We start from the raw sequence: 26645 nt of genomic DNA, 5'->3' as shown, positions 1-26645 counted from the left end.
GGGGGCGGGGCTCTAGCCTAGGGGTGTCTTGGGGGGGCCCCATTGATTCTTGGGCAGTAGGGTCCCTTTTATTCTTGGGGGGAGGGTGGATGGAGGTCAGAAACTCCAGGAAGACCACTAGGGACTTTGATTTTACATGGCAGGCACTCAGAGACCATGGTGATGGACGGCCCTATAAAACCCTAAGCTAGATCCATGAATCAAAACTTCCTCGGAGAGGCTGTTGAACCGTCATCGGTATTAGTGCGGTGGAAGTAGTGCCTTGGTATCAACCTTGTTATCTTTTGCATTGCTGATAATTTTACCAAGTGCTGCACCTATTCTGGACCAAGGAGTAGGAGGATAATCTTCATCATGCTAAACTAAAGCAGTGTTTCTCAACAACTGGTCCATGGCTCTGGTCCCTGCGATCTCTCTGGCACAGTTTAGGAAGGCAGCAAGCAGGTCCCTAATATAAAAAAAGGTTGAGAAACACTTGACTAGAGCACCCCCTTTCTCTTCCCCATGCTTGCATAGAGTTGAAAGGGTCCTTACCTTACACCTAATTTCAGTAGCCCTCTATTCCAACATATGTTTCTGTTGCGATCCTCCATTGGGTGTTTTCGTTGGTTGGTACTGATAGATTTTAAATGTTTCACACAATGAAATTTACATGATAGATTCCTGGGGGGAATCAGTTTTAGTTAAACTAGATTCAAGTAACAAGTTTCTGTTACTAACAAAATTGTACCTTACTTGATTGCTGTCCTGCTCTCTTCTGGCAATGTTGATCTGAAGTGAGATCCAATAGCTAGAACAGAGTATGGACTCTGCTCCCTGGTTTGCTCTGTGACTTCGGGCAGGTCAACTCATTTCCTTGGCCTTAGTTTCCTTATTAGTAAATTGGAGATACTACGACCACCATAGTGACCTCGCTAACAGAATTCATTGCAGGGTGCATCAGTTAATGTTTGTAAAGCACTTAGCTCCTTGAATTAAATTACTTATTTTCTTTTCTGACAGGCATATAGTTATCCTGGCACTGTTCCATGAGAAGGGGAGAATATACAGCTGGCCAGCTCACAGCTCTTAAAAGCAGTTACCGGTTCTATAAAGTCCATGATGACCATGCTCCTAGAGGAAACTTTCGCTACTCCGTGAAGGAAATTTCTGTTTCAACTCTCAGGACTTCAAGGACTCTTTTATTAATCACAAATAAGCAGTGAGGAAGAGGCTAAATCTGCCTAGTACAAATATATAAAACCGTAAAGGCCCAGCTCAAGGTTCTGCAGAGCTAATGAAGGACATCTTATAGCAAAGTACTCAAGATTCATGATGTTAAGGTTACTTGGCAACCACCACGTTTACGGCGGTCACAGAAATCTTCTCTTCAGATAAGTGATGATCCTGGAGCTCCAGATTTCTTAATACTATGAATTGTATCTTTCTGCATTTGCTTTCTTCTCTCACCTGCAGAGAACAGACTTTCAGCCACCTCAAATGATCTCTGTTGCAATGACTGACAGCCTCTTTGCTTGAGTAGTTGGTACAGTCTTAGAGGAGCTTATCTGTTCTAGGGGCTGTATAACAGCCTGCTGTCTTTCGATTGGATGGTACCCTGGTAGACACATTAGCAGGTGTTGGTGTTACACTGAGGAGCGTGGTACAAGGAGGGGTGCTTTTATTGCTGTCCTGAAGAAGAACACAACAGTGTGAGCAGGATGGAGCGCCTGGCCTCCTTCAGCAGTAAGTACAATAAATAGAGCTTTACAGAGAGGTCTTAAAAACATCTGCCCTCGCTTGAAGGCTTTATCCTCCAATGAGGGTTGCTGAGAAATAGGGTACTTTGATCCATGCGATGGTTTTTGCCTCAGAACCGTCATAAAATAATTTGATGGGGGCCCTCGGATCAGGGGATTGGTAATGGAAATAGTCTAGTTGAATAAACAAATTAAGTATCCTAATTGTTAATTTAAATATAAAGTTTTAAATAAAATATAAATATCCCACTGAATAAATCTGTCACAAAAAAACCCACACACCACTACACAGCATTAATTAACTCCCTTCTTGACAAACTTAGAGAGGCCAGGGCTTGAATTGGCTATAGAAACAGAACACCTTTCTCGCCCCAACAGACTATTGTTTTAGGTTGTTTTGGGGGCAAACAGATGGGACAGCTGCCACTTCCTGTGCTGTGCAGTCTCCCTAGATAAATATATTACTTTGGTCTCCTGGTCTGTGATTCACCCAGCTTTCAGAAGCACTGAATCATAGATACTAGAGTTAGAAAGTACCTCTTTGGTCTTCCAGTCCATGCTGCTTGTATTTCTGCAGGATAGTATTCATAGATTTCAATAGGATAGACTTTCATTGCACAAGTTTAAGATGCCCAGCACATCACAGGATCCGGCCCAAGTGATGATCTATAATTTCACCATGTCTGGGAAGATGTCAAGGTGAGGATCTCTCTAGCAGCTGAAGTTGGACGAGGAACTTCCAACAGATAACTGAGAAAGCTGAAACTAGAGAAGAAAGGGTTACATCAGCTGTAACGTGTATACTCTTATTACCTAAACAGTTTATTTTTAAAAATGTAATATCAACTGACGAGACCACACAGGATATAGATACACTGCTAACTTTATTTTAAAAATACAAGGTTCTAGTGGTTAAGGATGATTGCGTAAACAATAATATCATGCTTGTGTTGCATTAAATTTCCTTCAGCGTATTTTCTTGTTGATTTCATAGACGACCCATTTGATAAACCACCTTGCCGAGGCTGCTCTTCCTACCTCATGGAACCGTACATCAAATGTGCAGAATGTGGGCCTCCTCCCTTTCTCCTGTGTTTGCAGGTAAGCTGAGTGTAAAAGTGGAAGTGTATGCCTTGTTGAGAACCAGGTCATCAAAGCTATTTCTAAAATGATAAACCATTGCCTATCACCTTGTAGTTTCTAGTCAGTCTCGTACCAACTCATGTTCATCTGACAAATATTTGCTGAGAGACAGGGAAATGGTAGAGAAAATGTTGGAGGGTGGGAGAAATGTGGAATTCAGGATAAGCAGGTGAAGGAAGTCTTTGATTAGGCACCCATGGGGACACAGAGAGAAAGACATGTGTAGTGGTCTACACAGACAGCTAGACCATGCCTTTTATATCTCAGGTCTTATCTAAGCGGAGTTCCTTTTAAATTGCAGTACATAGCTGTGAACCATCCTCAATATAGTATTAAACTTGGAAAGATGGGTGACAAGTTATTTCTTCCTTTAACTAAAGGGAAATTTTATTCTTCTAGTACTTTCCTGCATATAAATGTCTGTGCTCTGTCCTCTGCAATGAGCCACTGCAAAAACAGTCCAACAACACATTAACTCAGACTGGGGGTTTTGTGCGTAGAGGGGACTAAATCACTATAAAAATCCAGTTTTAACTATAAAGTGGACAATTTTTGTTAGTGCACAATAAAAAAAGCGGAACTTAAATGTATTCTCAAGGAAGAGGCAGGAAAGTAACATGGTTTTAATCTTTTATTTTGCAGTGTTTCACACGAGGATTTGAGTATAAGAAACACCAGAGTGATCATACTTATGAAATCATGGTAAATATACAATTTAAATTATCTTTCTTCATCTTGGGTTTTGTTATCCTTTTCTAGAAATTAGAGCCGTATTTACTAATCTCACATTAAAAGTCTGTTAGATACACAACCTCATTTTCAGAATTTTATAACTGTCAAAAAGCTAACCCAGCAGTGGATTTTTTTTTTTTTAAATTTAGGGTCATCCAATGAAATTATAAACAGCAGGTTTAATCCAAACAAGAGGAGGTACTTATTTCTAAACTCAAACTACCAGAAACTGGGAGTGGAAGATGTACACTGCCCCTGAAGATCTAGTACTGTCTGCTGTCAGAGACAGGATATGGGACAAGATAGTCCATGGTCTGACCAATATGGCAACTCTTATGTTCTTACTGAACATATCTAACATTATGGAATGATGCAAAGGTTTTTTAATTTGTGTTTTATTGTCCATCTATGGCTCACAGGCTTTCATTAGAAAAATTGGTAGACAGTTATTTTATCGTATGGACAAATTGCTTCCCAATGAAAAAATTTAAAGAAGCTTCTTTTAAAAAACAATTTAGATTTCATTTAACGACACTACACTTTTTTGCATTACAGCTGGTAGATACATTAAATGTTGCTGTATTTAGAGCTTCTATAATGACGGTTTCACAAACTAGCAGTAATTGTGGTAGATGGCTTATTGACATAAAACTGCCTTGGGACAAAGTGAAGCTTTTAAACGGCCAGTACCAAAGCAGCTTGAGCTCTTACTGCCAGATAGCACCAGAATTTCATTGATTCTGCAGGTGGTGATCTATAGAGAGAGGGACTCTGAGATTTGTTCTTTTTTCTCTCCAGACGTCAGATTTTCCTGTTCTGGATCCCAGCTGGACAGCTCAGGAGGAAATGGCACTCCTAGAGGCCGTGATGGATTGTGGATTTGGAAACTGGTGAGAATTTAGTGCCTGAACCAAAGCCCATTGAAATCAAGTCTTTCCATTGACTTCTGAGAGCTTTGGGTTAGGATTTGAGTGCTGAATATTCTGGCACACAACACAGCATGTTCCTCATGGGTGAGAGTCCAATCTAACCATTAATGTGGAGGAATGAAAGATCAAGAGGGCCGTTCCCAGCTCTACCACTGACTGTGTGTGACATTGAGGAAGGCACTGAAGGCCTAATCCTGAGAGATACCAAGCACCTCCTGTGAAGTGCAGAACTCCCTTAGCTCCCACAGAAGTCATTGGAATTTGAGGGAGTTTGACATCTAGCACGATCAGGCCTTTAATTTCACCCTGCCCACAGATTGTCCATAAAGCTTGTGGTCATTTGAGAGCTGGCTGGTCACATGGTGCTGTCTCTTGTTTCCAGCTTCTATATCACATTAAAGATAGTTAAAAATAATTACTTTTCTGGTATTTGTATTCAAATAATTGTAGTTAAGCTTTTGCAAATTAGAGGAGATCATGCTTGCAATTGGGAGCCATCTCCCTTCCCATTCACAAGACAATGCTTCTATTAAGATGTGGTCCGTACTTAGCAGCCAGATTGTAAAGTTAACAGAACTCCAGGCTCTGCTTTAAACAGAGCTACATCAGGTCTCATGAATATAATTGCAGACAAAATTAAATTGGAAAACCTGTTTGAATTTCCATTTAGGAACATAGGATAAAGGACTGGGTCATCAAGTCCAGGCCTTTTATTGCAGGCAACCCACTCAGATAATCCCATAAAGTTTTATCAAGCTCCTTCTTAAAACTAGTTAGGTTGTTTGCTCCCACTACTCGTATTGGAAGGCTATTACAGAACTTTGCTCCTCTGATGGTTAGAAACCATCATCTAATTTCCAACCTACATTTATTCATAGCCCGTTCATATATTCTTGTGCCAACATTGTCCTTTAGCTTAATTAGCTCTTCTCCATCCCTGCTATTTACTTTCTATAACTACATCTGGGGAGAAATCATATTCCACCCTCAGACTTCATTTTGCTAGGCTGAACATGCCAAGCTCTCTTTAAATAATTCTTTTTTCCATTAGTGAAAAATCAGCCAGTTTCTGTGGGATTTTCCCCTCCTTAGGCAGGACGTGGCCAATCAGATGTGCACAAAAGCAAAGGAGGAGTGTGAAAAACATTATATGAAACACTTCATCAACAATCCCTTGTTTGCATCTACGTTGTTGAACTTGAAGCAGGCAGAAGAGGCACAAAACGCTGACACAGCCATTCCATTCCACTGTAAGTATCCACCGTAGGGATGGACACTGGATTTCTTTGCACAGTCTCTAAGATAAAACATTCAGAGAATTGATTGAACCTTGGAGAAGGATGTGTACTTTGCTTTTACTGAGAAAGGAGAGTAATATTTGGTCTGTGGACCACCATAGAATATTTAAGAATAGGATTTTCCATGTACCAGACCAAGCCTTTTGGTACATAAAATATACTGCACTCCCTCCATTAGGTGCATTGTGGGAGAGTGAGGGAATGAAGTCACCTGATGTTGAACCCAAGAAGGTGAGCCCCCCCAAAAATGCTCCTGGTCAACTGTATGGACAGAGGATTCTCTGAGGAGTGGAGTGTACCTCACCTTATCCCAATGGACTCAGCACTTTTACCCATCCTAATTACTAAATAATAAGGCTGTCTTAGCTAAACTAATTCCTCCTGCATCTGCAAAGGGAATACTCTTTTCTAGAACTGCAGTCTGTTTTGCATTTACATGTCAAATTAAAATATCCACAGCAATGAAAACCCATATTTTTTTCAGCTGCTGATGATCCTCCACGACCTACCTTTGATTCCTTGCTCTCCAGGGACATGGCTGGGTACATGCCAGCTAGAGCTGACTTTATTGAGGTAGAAATCTCTCTTGTCTTATTTTGTTGTTGCTACTGATTAGGGACACACACACACTCACTCATTCTATCTACAGATTTTCTTTAATATTCATATCAAAAGTATTAAAGGAAATAAGGGGATTAGATGATAAAACCAAGGATAGCCATGACCTTAGAATCATAGAATATCAGGGTTGGAAGGGACCTCAGGAGGTCATCTAGTCCAACCCCCTGCTCAAAGCAGGACCAATCCCCAACTAAATCATCCCAGCCAGGGCTTTGTCAAGCCTGACCTTAAAAACCTCCAAGGAAGGAGATTCCACCACCTCCCTAGGTAACCCATTCCAGTGCTTCACCACCCTCCTAGGGAAAAAGTTTTTCCTAATATCCAATCTAAACCTTCCCCACTGCAACTTGAGACCATTACTCCTTGTTCTGTCATCTGGTACCACTGAGAACCGTCTAGGTCCATCCTCTTTGGAACACCTTTTCAGGTAGTTGAAAGCAGCTATCAAATCCCCCCTCGTTCTTCTTTTCTGCAGATGTTACTTTATGGGGTTCCATTTATAATCAGAGAGGTGTATTAAAGGGCCTGAGAAGCAGCTAACGGACTTTGTGAATAAGCGTTGTAAGGCATGCCATTAGCATTACCAAAAGTCTGATAATGAATGACTCTTATGCAGGAAGGCTAGATGTGTGAATGAGATGCTCAACAAAAGGGGGGCAGCTTATTTTTAGTTTACTTTCCCTAGAGACACATGCATTTGGCCTGATTCAAAGCTAACTGAAGTTCATAAGAAGGCTCCTGTTGCTTTCAATTTCTTTTGATCGGGCCCATGGTTACAAAGTCCTCTTACAAAGCAAGCTTCTATTCATTCAGTGATCACTAATGTCCTAATTAACATACCAGGATAAAGTCAGTCCTAGAATAAGCAGGCACAGCCCCCATTGGCCCATGTTATTTTTCAATTTTTGTGCAGAATTTTCCCACACAGAATAGGAGCAATGGCAGTTACCTGGTAGATGATATTATATTTAAATTGTACTCCACTTGGATGCTTGTGTATTTCTGCTACAGTCATTGGTGCTGTAGATTATTCTTCCACTAATTAAAACCCCAGTAGGGTTTTTCCATCTGGTACAAGGATGTAGTCTTCTAAAGCCACGCTTAACTTGACTTCTTTTTGCGGGGAGGGAATGGTCTTTAGTAAATATCTCTGTTTTCAGTATTCTTCAGCTCTGTCATCTGCTCCAGTGAGTTATCAAGGTTCCTAGAATTAACTAGTGAGCACTTGTTGGTCTTCTTTGAACAGGAGTTTGACAACTATGCTGAATGGGATTTGAGAGATATAGATTTTGTGGAAGATGATTCAGACATTTTACATGGTAAGTCCCATGTCTTGGGAAGAATGTTTGAAAGGGGTGTCTCAAAATGCCTGCTCAATGTTGTTCAATTGATTTTTCTGCACATATGGGTTTTGGGGGTAAAGTTTCAATTTTAATAGAATTCTCTCAATTGTGTGTGCTGGGGATAACACTTGCATTTCTATAGTGTATTTCAATCCAGTGCTCCTGCCATAACTTTAACAATGGGTGTACAGGCTATATTTACACTAAAGAGATCGCCTTACCCACCACTGAAATGTAGCCAACTGTAAGGTGGAACATTTTAATAAGACCCAACTACATCATACCGCACTTTAGGAAAGGAAGTCAGGAATACTATATCCAATAGAAACTGCAGGGAGAATTTCGGTAGGCATATGATATTACCAGAGCTAGAGTTTTGCTAGGTTACAGGCATCTTCCCTAGAATATCTGTGTAAAGAACTATGATACAGTCATGGATCTTAAGAGGTCAGAGCCTGGATTTTACCCTGATCTGAAAGGTAGCACCTCATGCAGCACAGTGTCAGCTAACACCATGCTGTGGCGTTGCTTCAGTAGTGACTTAGATGCAACAGTGCCATCTAGTGAATTACTAATACCACTTCCTGTTGCAGTTAGGTGTTGTTTGAAAGTCTTCCCACCTGTCCTAATCCTGCTTAGTTTGTGAAATCTGCTAGCAGGGTGGTATGGATACAGGCAACAGTAGGTGGTACGCAGATTAAGCCCTGTGCAGTGAGTTCAAAATATGCTCTTGAGATATTGTGATCTTTGTTCAGCCAAGTGAATACACTGAACTGCAGTGGCATAGTTGAATATAAAGATTTCCTTTTCCTCTCCATGAAAAGGAGGGTTACTCTCATAGCTTCTAATATTGTTCAGCGAAGAGCTTCTAATAAGAGTTCACTGAAATTCTGCAAATAAGTTTTGCCTAATTGGTACCAAACAAAAGGAAGTAATAGAATTGAATTAGGTTTAAATCCTTGGGGGAAAGAGGATTTCTGGTCACTCTTATTTATAAACATGTTGAATATTCAACAGTACCATGCTCGCATTTCAGAGTTCTCCATCCAATTATTGAGGGGCTGGTTTTTATTCTTTTTATGTCACCCTGACCATGAAAGCCTTAGTGTTTCTTAGAGTCACAGAAGAAACTCCAGTCATTCTATTTCAGTGTGAAGTTTAGCAGGAGACGGCAGAGAACATGATGTTGTAATCTTTAAACCTTCTCTCGACTCCCAAGAAATATTTCCATCTGTAAACTATAATCTTGGAATAGCAACAGTTTGTCTGCATTATAAATCAGCCTCTCATTCCTTTATAAAGCTTACCTAGAGAAGTCACTGACTAGTGTGCACTGTGCAGAGATTCAACATGCTCTCTCTGACAAAAAAAGTTCTTCCTCTTTAAACATGTGTGGAAAGAAATGATGCGTAATTACAGCTGCTCTTGTTTCCTCCATTAATTCCTGGCAAATCGAAAAGCAAGCAAATAAATAAATAAATAAATAAGTAGTGTCCTGGTTGTGTTCGCTAATTCATCTATTTTAGCCTATTCATTCATTTGCTATTCACTGTAACCAGTTTACTGACACCGTCTTCCACATCAATTGCATGCTTTCTCCTCCTCCCCCAGCCTTGCCATTTACGATATCCCTCAAAAAGATACAGCAGAGAATTCAGAGCCCAGTGGAGGAGGGTGAGTAAGGAGACTGTAAGCCATCTTTGTACTCGCCCAGTCCTTGGCTGTTCTGGGGGCAGGAGAGGTCCTCCAATGTACCGGAGGCCTAAGTTATGGCAGTGTCCCCTGGTTGTCCTGTGGGCCACAGCACTGCCTGGAATTCCTGCAGCTTGTCCCAATATGTCCCTCCTGCTCCCAGCTCCTCCTCCTGCCATACCATCTTCACTGGAGCTTGCGAGAAGGGCCAGGATAGGCAACTGGACTCTGTCAGCCACACCTGGGGTACTTAGAGCTCCTTCAAAAGGCTCCGACCCTCTTACTCCGCATAAAGGGGACTAGCACAGGGATGAGGATCTCACACAGAGTTCTCACAGATAGGAATTTTTCCTCCCTAACGTTTAGCCTACATTTGTTTTGGGTTTTTTTTAAGAAAGCCAAACATTTTCTTCCGTGTTCCTACCCTAACCATTGTGTTAAAAATGAATTTTTGAAATCTAATTTACTTTCTACGTCTTGCTTCAGGAAATTCACTCCGATTAGACAATGAAAATGAACTGGGCAGATTCGTTTTATGGTCATCTTCTCTTTCAGGTCTAAGCTACCTGACTCCTGTCCCTTTAATTTCATCCTAATTATATTTCCTTGCATTGCTCTACATGGTTTCTCACTACTCCCACAAGAAAGAGAAATGCAGTTTAACATAAAGCATCTAGACTCCCAAATGTCTTTTATCAGGAGCACAGAATGCTTGTGATTGCTGAGTCATCCAGCTTCTTACCACCCGGGATAATCTGTATCCTTCACTTTTACTTCTTGAAGCTGACAAGATGGCTTCAGGAGCAGCGTGAAATACATTATTACAGTTAACTCTTTGTGTGCAGCACATGTAAGTTGGTAAGTGCATGCAGGTAGATAATTGATATTGCAGTTAAATATAGTATAATGGATAGAATGAAAGAAACAAATCATTACCAATCTGTAATTCAGTCAGGGGCTTTTAAAAAATCTTAGAAACTGTGAGTTTTCATTAGAGACTAAATTATAGTGTTAATTATTAATCCTCATCCAGACTTTCTCCTACCCCTTTCCCCCCAAAAAAGATTTTTATTTTTAACATCAGAAAGCATTTTACCAAGGCCGTCTGCAGACTTTGAAGAAGTGATTAGATATAGACTAAAACTCTGATTGTGCTGCCGTGAAAACGTGTGACATGAAACCTGGCAATGTCCTTTTAAACGTACTGTTTTTAAAACACTACACAATGTTTATTCCCGAGACAGCCCTAGAGGAGGCTCTGCTACAGCGTCTAAAATAGATTCCTTAAGATTTTTCTCTCCTCTGGGAAGGGGTGAGTTTGGATTATATCCAGTGTGTGCCTACAAAGCCAGGAGCACACTGGGAATTACATACATTAATTTACATTCTTCCTATTGTATGGATGAGTGATGCCAACTAGTGGATTAGTTGGCCTGAAACATGTCTTTCATTCACTGCCACTCAGGTTTCTGCAGAGCAGATGCTGTTAGAGAAGGGAACTGGAAGGGAAGAGCAAACTATATTTGGATATACGCTAGCACATGCACAGGTTTTTTGGTTTCAAAAGTGGGGGAAATAGCCTTGCCTATTATTGGAAGCTATTCTGATAATTTCTTATCTTTTCCCATAATGGACCCTTTGACTGTGACATTTCCTTGGTCATAAGGTTAACAGCTGTCTCTCCAGCATTCTCCAAGGGGAAAAACAGATCATTTTCATTCTTGTAGCATCTCTTTTCTCATTACCATGCAGCATGTAGCATAGTAGTAGTCTGGGTTATTCATGCATTCCAGATCTTGTAATCAGTTGCTTCTATGTGAATGTGTCGATAAAGAAAAGACGACTGCAAGGAATGAATTTTCTCTGTGTGAGAGATCTATTTTTTTCCTTCATTTGCTCTAGTAATTGTTCACTCCCCTACCCAATCAATCATAATTTCTTTCAGAATGCTTTAAATTCAAGTGAAAGCATCAGAAATACAATCCTCCAGTTGCAGGTGACCAATTACTGGTGATATTTATAGAGTTTCTCCAATGCAATCTCTGTCTACTCAAAGTTCTTCCCACACAAATCCCAAAAAATAATATGGCAGCTTAGCTTTTAGGAGCCTTAAAAATACAAAGGTTTTATATACATTGGCAGTGATTCCTGTAGTTTGTAAGGTATTGCATTCATATCTATCTAACTACAGTCCTCATTCTTCTCTGCCTGAATCTAAGCAAGGAATAGAGAATTTGTTAATATTGCCTTGTTGCTGGGCTAAGAAACCCAAGCAAATCTATATTTAAATATACACCACGTCTTCCCATCGCCCTATGTTAAAAAGAACAAGGACATTGTAGGTTTCCTATTGCTATGATTTAGTAATCTGTCGCTTCCAGATTCTGTATCAGATAAAGGTTCTAAGACGCTGGGATTTTAGCTTGTCGGACTTTAATTTGGACACTGATTTCACATACGTCAAAATACAGTATTATCCTGAAGATGCTACATAAATAAAAAGGAACTGGCTTCTGAGCTCCCACCCCAACCCTTCCAAGTTTCCAATAAAGAAGGATGGCTAAACCTTATGGCACAGAGGGCTACACTGGCAACTTGCCTAGAGGCTAGGAGCCACATGTAATTTGCACATAAATATACATATGGTATATTTTAAAATATAAAGTAAATTCCCACAGCTATACTTACGGCAGCCTGCCTCTTCATTGCTAGATTAATTGCTAATTGATTTAACTCTCCATTAATAAACTGCACTTGTCCTTATCCTGCAGCAACAGGGAGAGGGTGGTCATGCATGGATCATGTTTCTGGGCTCAGCTACGCTTTGGATACATCTGTTCATTCAGTTTATTGAGGTGGAGGGAGAAATATTCTTGCTTGGTTTCACAGATTTGCATGTTGTCTCTGCAGACTATAAATCCATTGTACAATCTTAAACCTGTTCTTTCTGGGAAAACATTAAAACAAGTAACACTGAGAGAAAAATCCAATCCAGAAATCAACACACACACGGTTATTTAGCAAGATGGGTCTTTGAATTATTTAACAGAATTATGAAGCTAGTCCTAGTGGAAGAGCTGGGTGTCTACTTATCTGCTCTCTCCAAAATGTGCCAAGAAAATTTATTAACCTCCGTGTATCCGTGAAAATGAGTTGCAGAATCTATAGGTGGATTAGCCAGTAGAATTGTAGACAATTTCATATAGAAAGAGATGGTTTCTAACAACAAGCAAGTTTTCTCCGTACTTTTTTAGAACTGTCCTCTTGGGTCTCTTTTGTCTGATAACAAAATATATATATACAAAAAAGTTAACTAGCTAAAAATCTTCTAGGTAATTTCTGAGAGTCTCAGCAAAGTCTACTCTGAATTGTCTCAATTCAGATCTCAGTCTTTTTAGCTCTTGGCATTCCTTTAATCCCCTTCCTTATTTCTCTGCAGGCTAGTCCTTCTCCAAAGAAAACATATCAAATATTAAGCCTAACCATTTGCTTTTCAGGGAAGTATAAAGGGCAAAATGTTTTCCCTTTTGCGAAAAGCAAAAAGTCCTTACTATCAATAGTAAGATAGTAACTTTGGGCTAAGGAGAGGGGAGGAAAAGGGATTCAGGGTCTCAAGATTCATATTCATGTGTGCGATAGTGTTAGGAAAAATAAGTGAAATCAATTTTATAGATCGGGGTGTGCAGTATGCACAAACTTAGCCTGTAGTACAGTGGTGGGCAACCTTTGACCCACGCCGCTTCCCGCAGCTCCCACTGGCTGGGAATGGTGAACCACGGCCACTGGGAGCTGCGGGCGGCCGTGCCCGGGGACAGTCAATGTAAACTAACTGTCTTGCGGCCTGCCAGCGGATTACCCTGATGAGCTGTGTGCGGGCGGCAGGTTGTCCACCACTGCTGTAGTAGCTTTATGTTGCTGTACAGTTCAGTGGTTTGGGATTTTTAACATCTTGAAGCAAAGGCAGCTGGCCTGTTTCGTACAAGTGAAGTGGGCCTTTTCAAGATGTGATGAACACGGGTTTTGGGGGGATCTGGGGAGAAGCCTGGTTTGATAATCCTGTATGTGATTAATCAGTTTTTCTGATCTTCCTTTCTATACTTGGCAGCTTTGAAGATTGCCGTTGTAGATATCTATCACTCCAGGTTAAAGGAAAGGCAGAGGAGAAAAAAGTGAGTTCTCAACCAGTGATTGTAGTCCAGAGCTTATATATTCACCGTGTTATGTGCAGTAATACAATCTTGATATTAAATGTAATTGATTTTAACTAGCACCTTCCAGGAGGATCCCAAAAACCTAATACTGAGGAAAACTTCTCCTGTTAGAGCAGATCTCAACTCTGATATTCTGCTTTTCCTATGTGCACAGAATACAAATCAGCCACATGGATCTAAGCAGGAGAATGTAACACTTCAACAGACTAGGAAGTACGCAGATTCACACACAACAGAACTAATTTGCACATATTGGTGAAATTCCCCCTGGACAAAGGATCCGCACAAGTTTCTACACACCTTAAACTTTCATTTAAGATGTCAAAACAAGGCAGAAGCGACATATAGGCCTTGTGCTCGCCATATGCACAGTGTTGAATTTCACCAGTTGAGTACTTTCAATACAAGCATCTCAAAGCAATTTATAAATAATTAACCCTTCAGCATTCCTGTGAGATAATATACCCATTTTCTGGAGTGGGACACTGAGGTTAAATGAAGTCTCAGCGAGTTAGTGGTAGATCCAGATGTAGAAACCAGCAATCCTAACTCAGCTCCCTTCTCTTATCACTGTGCTGCCAGGCCAGGCATACTTAGACCCTGGTTTAGGAGGCCTGACTCCCAGTCTCCTACTCTTACTAAACCCAATCCCTTTCCATAGATATGCTCACATCATGATGGTTAGTACACTAGAGCCTCTTTTCCTAAGTGTCTGAGGACACATAATACAGCTAACTATGTGTTGCTAATATGAGATGGTTAAATTAAGTTTGAATACTTTATTCAACAAAGTTTATGACTCTAGAATTATTAATTGAATCTTTCAAATACTTTGTCCAGTTTTTGTAAGTTATTCATCCTTTTACTGTCAGGGCCAAGATGATTAACAACTTTGGAGCAAAACTTGTCCATCCCTCTCCCAGAATAAAAGGTCAACACAACATGTTATTTTGAAGGGTAGTTGAAAGAGAAGGAGACTCAATTAGACCTGCCCTTCCTTCTCCCAATTAAAAAAAAAATTATGCGTGGCATAAACTACATGATGATACACAATGTGTCTTATTAAAAAAAGGTGTCTTAACCCCTGTAGTTGTGTAAAGCACATTGGTGTCAGTGGTTGTTAAGTTTTTAATAGACCAAGCAGGACAAAACCCTAAGAGAACATAAAACTGCTAACGTCACTGTCACAAAGCTTATTATATCCTGGGATGGAAAAACACTTGTGCAGTTTATGTAAATAGAGGAAGTAATACGTTTCATAGATTTAAGTTCAGCCACAACCTTCCCTAACAAAGATATTCAAAAAGCGAGCACGCGCTCTCTCTCTCAAAAGTTGTGTGTATATAAAATAATCACACACACACAGGCAATATCCAGTTGCAGAGCCCTGTGACCATCTCATGCACCTGTGACCATCTCACCTTTCCTCTGCCCATTAACTCATTTCCTTGGGGCTATTCTAACCTCATGAGCGGCTTTAAAACAGCCACTTTGTTGTTTTGTTTTGTTTTGTTTTTTAAATCAAGCTGGCCGAAAAATCAAGCATGGGAGTTGCTTCTAGCTTTGGCTGTGCAAGACATATGACATTCAAGAGACATGACATTTGGGTTTAGAAAAGCTATTTTAGATCCTTTAAAGAGATTATAGCTCTCTTTGAGCCCTGCCAGTTGGACTCATGGTAACGAACATAGCTGTCCCAAACTCATGCTGACTAATAGTTTATAAAATATCATGTATTCCCAGTTTATAGAGTTAGAACTTGTGTAAAATTGTATAAATGTTACCAGAAACTTTGATGTTTGTATTTGTGCATTAATAAATGAGTTATTACTTATTACTACTGTTTCTTTTTTAATTATAGAATTATAAGAGACCACGGCCTCATCAACCTCAGAAAATTTCAGAGTAAGTACTAAATACAGTTTTTTGTTTAACTTTGACTTAAAGCCATTTTAAGAGAGAGACTTTAAATGCTGGATGTTTGCAGTGTACATTATAGAATGGTTTACGCATACTATGTCCAAGAGATTGTCAATCAACACTTAGCTATCATGCATTAGGACTTAGAATTGAATGTTGCGGCCACCATAGTATTCTTTGTTGCTTCATTTGTAATTTTGTCACCATGGGAAGAATATCAAACTTGGACCCATACAGTGGTTACAGATTATGGTGACCTGTTCAGGTTCATTTAGTCTTTTATTGGTGGGATTTATGTTCCCTCTCTCACTAAAAGTAATATCAGATGTGTTGTTAACTCATGGCTTTGTCCTTTTCAGAAAAAATTGTTACAATCATGACACGTGACTTGGTTTGAGGAAGTTTGCTAGAATTATAATACCATCTTGGGGCCACAATCTGATCAGGCCCCTTTACAACACAGAGGCCCTGTCTACACTAGGGCATTTTAGTGAAAAAAATTTCCAACCAGGTCAACTGCCCCAGTAGCAACACCAGTACAGTTTTTAGTGGGGATTAGGATCCAGGGCATTTTACCACTTACAACCAGTGGGAATTTTGGCTACATGTGTAGACTTGCCTTCTTTTATTTTTTTTTTAAAGCATTTGTCCCTACCATGGTGTGAACTTGTATCATGTGAAAGGAACTATTAGCAGTTACCATATGAATAGGATTCTTCTCCCCCCACAAAATGCCTAGCTATCCCAATTCCCCTGCCCAGCATAACGATATTGCTCACAGAGGTCACAATTTTTTTTTTTTAATTGCAGTTCTGGAGAGACGATACCCAAAGGAGGTCCAAGACCTTTATGAAACAATGCGACGGTTTGCAAGAATTTTAGGCCCAGTGGAGCATGACAAGTTCATTGAAAGCCATGCAAGTAGGTGTTTTATTGACTTTGTTCATGTTTAAGCTGTTCAGTGAGAGTAAGCATTTAAGTGGGTGACAAGTTGTTATATTAGTTGTCAATGGCCTTCTCTAAATAGATACTATACAGGTTTTCTCCTCCCCTCCCACCCATCTACCTCAGATAAAATAAATATGGCCCTGGGTGGGTATACTAAATAATCCTCAGCTCTTATTGGTGCATTGTCAATTGAGTTATATTTGAGTGTATTGTTGGGTATGTCAGATAACGAAATACTACAGTCCTATGCTAAGCTTTTCTCTTCAGGAGATCACTGTTCGTGCACTGCCATGTTATACCATAGAAAGAGTAAAATACCTATGACCTAAGCCTATATTGGGGTTAAGTCAGCAGTTAATTGTATATTCCATAAGATACACGTGTGCTGTCTCAGCTAGGACATCATTATACAGCACAGCCTCTATTAAGCGCCTCACCTTAAATGGTTTCAAACTGTTCCATCATCTAATTGTCCTAATTCTTTTTGCGTAATTGTAGTGTATCGCAGCATGTCCTCGTGTCCTGGTCAAATTCCAGTGGGGGTAATTGCATCCTGCTTACCTAAATTCTGTGGCTTTATTGGGGGGTGGAATTACTCTTCATTAGCAAGCACAAAACAACATGTGACCAGCTGTCCTGTTCCACGTCAGATGTGGCTGCATTTCATGACACAGCCAGTTACTGAGTTAGGGTCTGATCCTACAAATCTTTACTCCTTTTGGGTGGTACTGACTCCAGCACCTAGTCCCATTGTCTTACTAGCCATAGGGAGGCCTTTTTATTTAATCTGAGCCCCCTTGGACATAGCCAGGGATACACATTAATTACATAAGGCTCCTGAGCAATATAGACACACTAATTTAAGGCAAACAAACTTTTTGCTTATTGTAAACTAACTGGCACTAGGAAGCTGTATAATTAAATCTCAAGTTAATAATTATCCCTGAACTAGAGATAAAGGGCAAAGTTAGGTTAACTGCACTACTGAACTGATCACAGAGAAAGGGGATGCAAGCCAGGGAAAATCTTAGAGACAGTCGAGTAATTAAAATCATGGATCAGAGACAACATAGGATAAGGTAAGAGGTCTACAAGGCATATAGTTACCTACTTTAAAACAAGGAAAACAAACACAGGATATCTTTCCAAACATTGCCCCCCCACCCCACTTGTAGAGAGGAATCATTTGAAAACCTCAGGTCTGTCATGTTCCAATCTCTGTATGTACAGAGTCCCTCTGTGACCAGAGTTATTTAGGGCTCAGTTCTGCTCTTGTTGATGTCAGCGAGAACAAAATCAGACCCTACATTCTCTATACAATTTCTCTACCTGTAAGCTCGGGATATTCCTACTTAACTAACTGTGTTGTGAGGATTGTTAATGTTTGTAAAGTGTCTTACAGAGTAGCATCATTTGGCTTATCGATAGTAGGGTGGAGGAATTCCCTGAGCCTGAAGCTAAAATAGCTTCGCTGCACAAATAATCTAGAAGTGGTCATACAAAATAAATCCAAGTTGCGATCAGATTATGTCATACCACATCCAGTAATTTGTAGGTTCTGCTTCCTCAAGATCACAGATGGGCTAGTACAAAAAAGTTAACACTATCTGTGGCTATACACTTTAGTAACTGAAGTGCCGATGAGTAAGGAATGTGCAGCAATGTTCACTAACAACAGCATTTTACCCACATTTGTTCTTTTTGGATTCCTCTGCTCTTTACTGTTGGGGAAAAACTAGTGGAATTTGAACTGCGAAGGGAAATAAAGCGTCTACAGGAATACAGGACGGCAGGAATCACTAACTTCTGTAGTAAGTACATGGGAGATTATTCAGCCTATTAGGATAGTGAAGGATGCTTAAGCTACATTTAGGATGTGTTAAATGAGAAGGAGTTTTTTTTTAAAATGTGTTTGAGTCACTCTTTAGCTAAGAGAGTCTTCTATTAATAAATGCATCAGGAGAGCAGTAGGGGTTTTTTATAACTATTTTGAGTTGATGGATAGCCTGGTGAATGCGCCATCGAGCAAAGCTCAACGTAGTCATCACTCCAAAAAGCTATCAAAGCACTAGTATGGTAGCTCAGTAGCCATAAATGCTTTCCACGCGAGGGACAGGGCAGCTGCACTGTATCGACCAACAGGTGAAGAAAGTGAAGGAAGGAATCAGACTTTAATCACACTTCCAGGGCTGAATGAGTTGGTTTTTTTTATAGTAACTTATTTTTGCCCTGAAATTAAATATAACCCTGACACCCTCACATGACTCCACAAATACTCCCACTGAAATCATTTGAACTCACTTGAATAAGGGTAGCAGAATCTGGCCCAATATTAGGGGACAATATTTCCTATCTATTGAAGTAAGGGAACAGCAGGCTGAGAATTCTGGTTCAGCACAGTCCATCAGAACATGATGCATGTTTGCTGTAGGTGCAAGAACTTATGATCACCTCAAGAAGACACGAGAAGAGGAGCGCCTAAAGCGCACGATGCTTTCTGAAGTCCTCCAGTACATCCAGGACAGCAGCGCCTGCCAGCAATGGCTCAGTCGACAAGCTGACATGTACGGTTACAGTAAGATTAGGCCTTTTCCATGCACAACTTTAATTGGAAAGATTCAACATTTCTTTCTATTGGCAGTAACAAATGTGTTTCCCAGATTAGTATGGGGGGGAGAGGAAAATAGTCTCTAATTCATAGAAATTTTAAAAAAGCCCTAAGTGATGGAAATAGTGCTTAAGTGTCAAACAAAGAGAGACTTGTTCGGGTTCATAAAGTGTTCCGTAACCTGCATTCTGATTTTTTTCTGAGAAAACTTTACCACATTATTGATCTCAATGCAGACTGAACTGCTATCTTTAAATCCATTGCAGGAAACAAGGGTCTTCCCTTAAGGGTATTAATGAGAACACAGATGACATTTGATGTCCTTTCTGGCAGTGTGATGTTAGTGACAGCAACTTTATCAATATGCCATCTAAACTAAACTGGGGCTGTGAACAAAAGCTACAATGCACAGGAAGGAAACATGTATCCTGTACAATTTGCATCCTGTACTGTCTAAGAATATAGTCTAGAGAAAGGGCTGTACTTTCCCTTTATCTCCTGCTGGGTACAGTTCAGTCTTCATCAACAGAAATCTAGCGTCCCTTTTTTTCCCCCCTAGTCTCTGTCTTCAGTTTTTATTCCTGGGCCAGTACTGGAAAGTGCTGCGCACATGGAAATCCCTTTGACTTCAAGGATCAGGCTAATATATGTAAGTTGCTAAGCTTCATCTCTGGGTTATGCAAGTTGGATGTTCCAATTGTTACAAAATTGGAAGAAGTATTGTAGGGGCCATTTTTTGCAACTGTTCTTATACAATGCATAGTTAATTTGACACTTCATTTCCTTGCAGTGATTCTGGCCTGAGTCCCACAATGCCAGTTGCTTCAAATTCAGGTAATTATTTTCTCTGATGGAGCTATAATAAAAGCCCTAAGAGCTTGTCTGCTTGAACATTCAGGGCTTGTCTACACTTACAGCACTGCAGCGGCGCAGAAGTGAGTGAAGATGCTACCTATGCCGACAAGAGAGTTCCTGGCAGCGTGGGTACTCTGCCTCCCTGAAAGGCAATAGCTATGTCAATGGGAGAAGCCCTTCCATTGACATAGCGCTGTCTACACTAGGGATTAGATCTGTATAACTGCGTCTCTCAACGGTGTGGAATATTCACCACCCACCACCTCCCCAGCAACATAAATTTCGCCAACATTGGCTATGTCTACACTACCTCCTAAGTGTTGTGTAGACTCTACTATGCATCAGTGACACTAGTCTGTTAGTTCAGGAGAGCGGCCTCTCTTGCTTGATTACAGAATTACCAATCTGCAGCCCTCATGCCCAAGTACTGTAAAAGTCAACACTGTCTATAACTCAGAGGTCATTCTGGATGCGCAGTCAATGGGTTGTTGCTGAATTTCTAGGTCCTTCTGGCTATACAGATGGAATCAGTCTTTATAGCTGTGTTATTGAGTGTGGCCAGGGGAAAGAAGAGTTTTTTCAGATTACGCTGCAACAAGATTCAGGGTTGGTTTAAAAAATGGTAAAGATGTTCTGTCCTTTCCTTGCAGTCATGTGGAGCTGCTTCTGGGTCTCTTCGCATGTCAGAGTGATGTGTGCATGACAAACCTATCAGTATGCAGATGTGAGGAGTTTATATATGAATGACACACAAATATTAAGGTTGCAAAGTCAAGCTCTCAGAAGTTAGAACATGCCAAAATTAAGGTTACCCATGCAACCATAATTCAATCCCCTTGTGCATATGCAGTATGGTACTGTCTTTAGTTACATGATCACATACAGCATTTCTGTGACTATCTTGGTTTTTAAGGAAATTCCATCATGTGCACTCTTATCAATACCCACATTGGTGATATCGGTGGGAGCTGAAATCCCACGTAGGCACTTCTGAAAATCCACTAGGTACCTGTATGCTTCTTTAGGCACCAAAAGCCTTTGAAAATCTAGCCCTTAACTCTGCTGGCCCCCTCCCAACTGCAGAAACTGACCTAAAGGCTGACGTGAAGAGCAGCTCAGAGTAGCTCAAAAGCTTACCTCTTTCACTAACAGAAGATGGTCCAATAAAAGATACTACCTCATCTACTGGCCTCTCTGATACCCTGGGACCAACACTGCAAATAGTGGAAGATACTGTATTTTTGCTTAGCATTTCAACTGCTTCTTTTGGAAATGTTCCATTTGGCTGCTTTGTTTCCAGTGGGCATTCATTTGCAGTTACACTTTATACATATTGCACTATTAGGTGGGAAAAATAGACCATTAAGCTTATCAGTAAAAAGATAACAATCCTGGCAGTTTCCTACAAAATTCCTGTTTCACGCCTGCTGAGAACTGTAGAACTGCACACAGTAAAGCCAGTCTACATACAAAGTCGCACTGATTTAGCTAAAAGCGTGTGAGTCAATTTAGCTAAACAAGTGTAAAATGCTGTTTATTCTATTTAAACTTGGCTAATGTAATTTTAGCTGAGGATTTGCAAGGGATCAACTTATCTTAAAAAAGGTTAGTTAAGTGTTCACACAGGAATTTTAACTTAATCAACTGAAAACGCCATGTCTTTAGTTAAACCAGGGCAGCTTTGAAGATGAGCCCTAAATAGCTGACCACAAACGCTTGGATTTTACTGGGTTAACATTAGTGATGTCGGCCTTTTGAGACAAAACATCTGGAGAAACTGCAGCTTCCAAACTAGCATCATAGGCTGTGAACATTGCTTTCCTTATTTCCATAGGTAGGCGGAGCGCCCCCCCACTGAACCTCACGGGTCTCCCAGGCACAGAGAAACTTAACGAGAAGGAGAAAGAGGTAAGGAGAGGAGTGGAAATGAATGGGAAGACAGACCACGACCATGTAGCTATTTATCTTCAGATGCTGTCTTGTTGAGCTGTCTTAACCTTGTGAGCCTTTATGAGCTATATTATATAGATCTAGCAAATGGGCTTACTGTAGTGCAAGAAGCTTGGGGAAGTTGTTACGTTATAATGTGCAGAGTGTGATGTTCCTTACTCCACTCTGGTTTTATGATAGGGGAAGAGAGCAACGTTTTGTTAATGAATGGTTGCTTTAAAATTGGCTGAGGATTTCTTTGAGGGCCCAAGAGGAACCATCACTTGCTCCTAACAACGTTTTTTTCAGTAGTTCAACCAGCTCAGACCAAAGGACCAAACCTCAGTCAACCGTATTAGGCCAAACCTACTGAAGTTGAGTTATAACACTGTGATGATCAATGGAAGATGGAACAGTTCATTCTTGCTTTTTTGTGCTTTGTCCAAATTTCTGCCCTTGGATGTGCATATTAGGCTCCTAGTAACGTCAGTGAGAGCTGCACGTTTCAAAGAGCAGAATTTGGCCTTCTTTAAGGGACTGTTTGTTAACTTGGCCTAGTACCATATAGAATACTGTGGTTCATCTCCCAATTCCTATATGAGAGACTGACTTATCTGGCTAATTAAAAACAGCACTGGAAGGTTGATGGGAGTCCCATCTACTAATCTTTTAAATGGAATATGGTGGTCTTGATATGGAGGAAGATAGTAGAAACAAGGTCTTTATCTCGCCACATATTCTACCAAGGAGCAAATGTCAGTACATTTGATGTGCACTAGATGAATTTTAGATTCCCTTTCCTCCACAGCAATCAACTGTGTTTTCCATTCGTTATATCTAGCAGTTGTGAAAAATCAGATCACAACTTCACCAGTGGATGCGGCATTTCTGGCTCCATTCAGCATACAAATAATTTTGCCCGGGCATTAGCTTACAGGGGAGTCGGATTTCCTTGTCTGCAGAGTTCAGAGAAGGTCTCTCTTATTGAGACCTTGTGTCTCAGCTGATTTCTGTCAATGGGGTTCAGTCCCTGAGCACTTCATTATTAAAAAGAAAGAGGCAGTCAGCGTCTCCGCTGGTACCCTTACAGCATAGAACTGAGGGGAAAGCCCATATTTGAGAGCCACGTGGGACCTTTCCTGTCAAACAACAGAACCTGAGAGCTTTTGGGAATCAATATTTTCAGTCTGCAGGAGAGACTAGAGATTGTCACCTTAATAAGCTCAGTTGTTGTCAGATGCATAATGTCCACTATGCATAACGTTGCTCCGCACAGTGTCCTGCCCTAAACTGCTAGAGGGCAAGTGCTGTGTGTATAGCTGCTTTTATAAAAGGGTATTTAAAAAAAAAACCCATAGTCTGAAGGGGATTAATAGACAGACGCCCTGTCTGGCATTTGTCCAATATGCTGAACTGGTGGTTGTGGGTCTCTTCGGCATGTGCACTTTTCTTGGTCTGCACAGAACACCCCCCACGCTGGCTGCTAACACACGTCTGCAATGTTAGGTTCTCACTCATCTCCCTAGTGTATTGTCAGTAAAGAATGCTGTCTAGAGCAGCAGCCAGCAGGAGAGCACTCCTCTCAGCAGACTCTTCCTCTTATTACTTGCGGGTTGGACTCACTTGTAATTGCCATTTTTTTCCCCCCAGGGGAAAGTAAGTGTGGTTTTGGTTGTCATTCCTTCCTCCCCCCATCCCAGGGATTGCAAGACGAGCAAGTGTGGCAGATGTTAACGTTTATTAACTTTACCTTTGTCTTCCAGCTCTGTCAGATGGTGAGATTGGTCCCTGGAGCCTATTTAGAATATAAAGCTGCTTTAGTGAATGAGTGTAACAAGCAAGGAGGCTTGAGATTAGCCCAGGCTAGAGCACTCATCAAGATCGATGTGAACAAAACCAGGAAAATCTATGACTTCCTGATCAGAGAAGGATACATCACCAAAGCCTAAAGACACATGTAGAAGCCCTGGCACGAGTGACATATGTGGAGATGGCTTTGAAGTAGCTTTGACAGTACTGAAAGTTTTAAACTTTGTTGAATCAAGGACATTTCTGTTTAATTTTTTTTTTTTTTTTTTGGTAAAAAGTAGGGAACTTTGTCAAATTGTCCGAATACTGACATTTCTTGGTCTAGTTTTCTTTTGACTCTGCTGTATAAACACTCCTGTTGGCAGTATTATGCTGCCATGTACTTCCGAAAGAGTTGTGTGCCATATAAGCTAATATTAAATGTGAGTAGGCATTCATTTCTAACACCTCTTGTAGCTATAAAGAGAACCATGGGACTTGTTTCTTCTAGCACTGTAAGTTAAGAACAGAACTGCAATCCCTAAAAACACCTGTAGTTTGTGTGGGTGAAGGGGTTTAGAAACTAATCCCCTCCCCTTCTCTCACTCCTTCATGAAATTGTGTTGGTTTTCAGAAGAGCACATGCTTGATGGTATAAAAATAGCATTTGCAAGGGTCTGCTTCTTAAAATTCTAATGTGGAAGGAGGAGGGAAAAGTCACATTAGGAAGTACATTTGTATGTATTAGCGCATATCACAGCAAGAGTCAGAGACCCCACTCCAGTGTTGTTGTTCTTAAAAAGCTTAGTACACTCATTATTTGGTGACAAGTCAAGCTACAGGCAATTCTTAGACTTAAATCTCATTTTTTGTTGCACAATCCCAAAGGGAAGAGTGGATGTTTCAGCCAGAAGCAGCAAAACACACATAAACCATATACTGCCCCCGATCGATACCAGAGCTCCTACATTCACCAAAACATCCAATTAAGACAAGTTACAAACCACTTGGGGAATGTCCTTTTTGAACTTAGGGACGTGCTCACCTGTATTCCTGCATTCAGTGGGAATGTGCTGAAATAGCCAGCAGAAAATATAGGGTTGTGGCAGCTTACTGAAAAAAACCTACTCAGCTGTTCTGTGAATAATTCAATATAATCATTGTATTAAGAAATGTGACTAAGCTAGAGGATAAAGACAGTTCCTTTATGGTAATTTCCCTCTTTTCCAATCTAAGGAGGAAAAAAAACCAAAACAACTTTAGAAGCCTTTTTTTCCTGTTTGTCTCTCTTACAGTAGAAATACAATTCTGGTCTACTTTGTTTTTTCTTAAAAAATACTGGACCATATTTTTCGCTGCACTTGGCTTCTGTGGGGACAGAGGGCATCATGGAGCCTGTTATTGCTCTCTGATTGCCTTCCCTAAGCCAAACCATGATGTAGTTTAGCCGCCTGAGGGCCAGCTGGTTTCTAAGGCATCTGCCAGTTGAGCATATCTATAGCTTGAGCATAATGTGCTGCAGCCAATCCTTCTCCCATACCTTCTTCAGCCCTGCTCCAGAGACTGTGAGAAGGGAAACAGGAACCCACTACGCTGCTTCTACACCTTATAGACAATCCCTGATGAATGGTATCTCCAGCAGGGGAGTTAAAACTGGATTCCATCCCCTTTGTACCACAAGAGAGGCTCAGAGGAAGCTGAGCATGTCCGAGACTCTGGCCCACCATCTCCAAGTGCTGTTAGCACTATGACATCACAAATGCCAAGAGTGAAAGCTGAACAACTGAGAGGAGTTGTCACTGTTTGAAAGCTTTTGGTTTCTGTTAATGCCTATTTAACTCAACCACCTGAAAACACCAGGGAGAAAAGATCTGTGTAGGAGGCAACAGTTCTGCCCCTTCACTGAGGACAGAGAGGACACTGGCTCCAGGCCTACCAAGGAGACCTCAAGCAAAACCAGGGAAGTGGAGATTCAACATTGCCACGGTAAAGAGAAAAAACAAGAAGGGGGGAATGGTGTGGGGGACTCATAAGTTTCCTTTAGACACCACAGAAGTAGCAAGAAACAAAATTGTTTCCCCCTTTTGCAGACACTTGCAAGCTGGGCAGTACGGGGATTTCTAGTGTGCAGGTTTTAGAACGACACTAATGTTTGCTGTTCCTATGGTTATTTTGAATGTTTGAGCTCTAGCACAAACAGAAACAAGCCAAAAACAAACATGTAACAATCTCTCTCCGATTCCTATGGCTGTCCCGGTAGGACATTTCAGAGCACGTGGACATTTCTATATTTTCAGCTGTACTTGTGGTCTTTCCTCCCTCTGCCCCGATTCTGAAGTAACAAAAAGGCCCTTCACAGCCTAGTCCCGTCCTGCATTCACGCCCTCTTTGCTCAGCCCCAGCTGCTCAGCCCCAGTTTGAGCTTGTCTCCACTGTCCACCTCAGCACCTTCTTTCAGGTGAAGCTTGAAGTCCATCTGCCACCCTTCTCTTTCAAATCCACTTCCTTCAGGGCTCAAAATAAGTCCGTTTTGTTGCTTGCAAGATATATGCCCTCGCTTTTCCAGTCCATTCTCTTCTTCCTTTAATTGTGAGCCATTTGGGTGAGGGATCCGCTCTTTATCTGTACTGAAAAGTGCCATGCACGCTCTGGCGTTATCCAAATAATTAGCAATAATGAAAAGTTAAGGTTGCCATGAATATAGTGTTCTGTTTACTATACTCTTTTCCAATCAGTTAGGCCAGTACAGTGACCCAAGGAAAACCAGACACGCATTCACAACAACCGCGTTTGTCATTTTATTTTTCCCAGGTAAATTAAAGAGGCAATGTAGTCTAGCAGTTAACACAGGCCTTAGGAGCCCTGGGTTCCATTTCTCCCATACTTGTT

The 26645-nt window shown here is 40.8% G+C and overlaps 2 protein-coding genes and 1 long non-coding RNA gene across 4 annotated transcripts in view; 2 read left to right on the top strand and 1 right to left on the bottom strand.

The window, feature by feature from the left end:
* Nucleotides 1-1547: 1547 nt before the first annotated feature.
* LOC120387339 lies at nt 1548-25027 on the bottom strand. 2 transcript variants are annotated; one of them, XR_005590124.1, is made up of 7 exons: nt 24802-25027; nt 23719-23763; nt 12628-12776; nt 12186-12444; nt 9113-9249; nt 2277-2504; nt 1548-1671 (listed from the first exon to the last, which is right to left on the bottom strand). It is a non-coding gene; the product is annotated as an uncharacterized LOC120387339 (long non-coding RNA). The 2 variants fall into 2 exon arrangements; XR_005590123.1 differs by lacking the exon at nt 12628-12776 and having other exon boundaries at nt 24802-25008.
* Nucleotides 1588-24221, top strand: TADA2A (transcriptional adaptor 2A). The gene is made up of 15 exons (XM_039507943.1): nt 1588-1725; nt 2734-2840; nt 3525-3584; nt 4413-4504; nt 5636-5793; nt 6326-6414; nt 7709-7781; nt 13603-13666; nt 15570-15613; nt 16439-16549; nt 18316-18387; nt 19008-19140; nt 19975-20018; nt 21874-21947; nt 23732-24221. Exons 1-15 carry the CDS (start codon nt 1701-1703, stop codon nt 23915-23917), a joined length of 1332 nt encoding a protein of 443 aa, XP_039363877.1. The 5' UTR covers nt 1588-1700; the 3' UTR covers nt 23918-24221.
* Nucleotides 25014-26645, top strand: part of DUSP14 (dual specificity phosphatase 14) — a 34050-nt gene continuing 32418 nt past the window's right edge. The window contains exon 1 of the mRNA XM_039507950.1: nt 25014-25742. The gene's annotated coding sequence lies outside the window, so the exon portion shown is untranslated. The remainder of the gene's footprint in view (nt 25743-26645) is intronic.

This window comes from Mauremys reevesii, linkage group 20 (genome assembly GCF_016161935.1).
Source record: "Mauremys reevesii isolate NIE-2019 linkage group 20, ASM1616193v1, whole genome shotgun sequence".
NCBI lineage: Eukaryota > Metazoa > Chordata > Testudines > Geoemydidae > Mauremys > Mauremys reevesii.
Note: the sequence above shows the minus strand (reverse complement) of the source record. Positions and strands in the feature narration are given on the sequence as shown.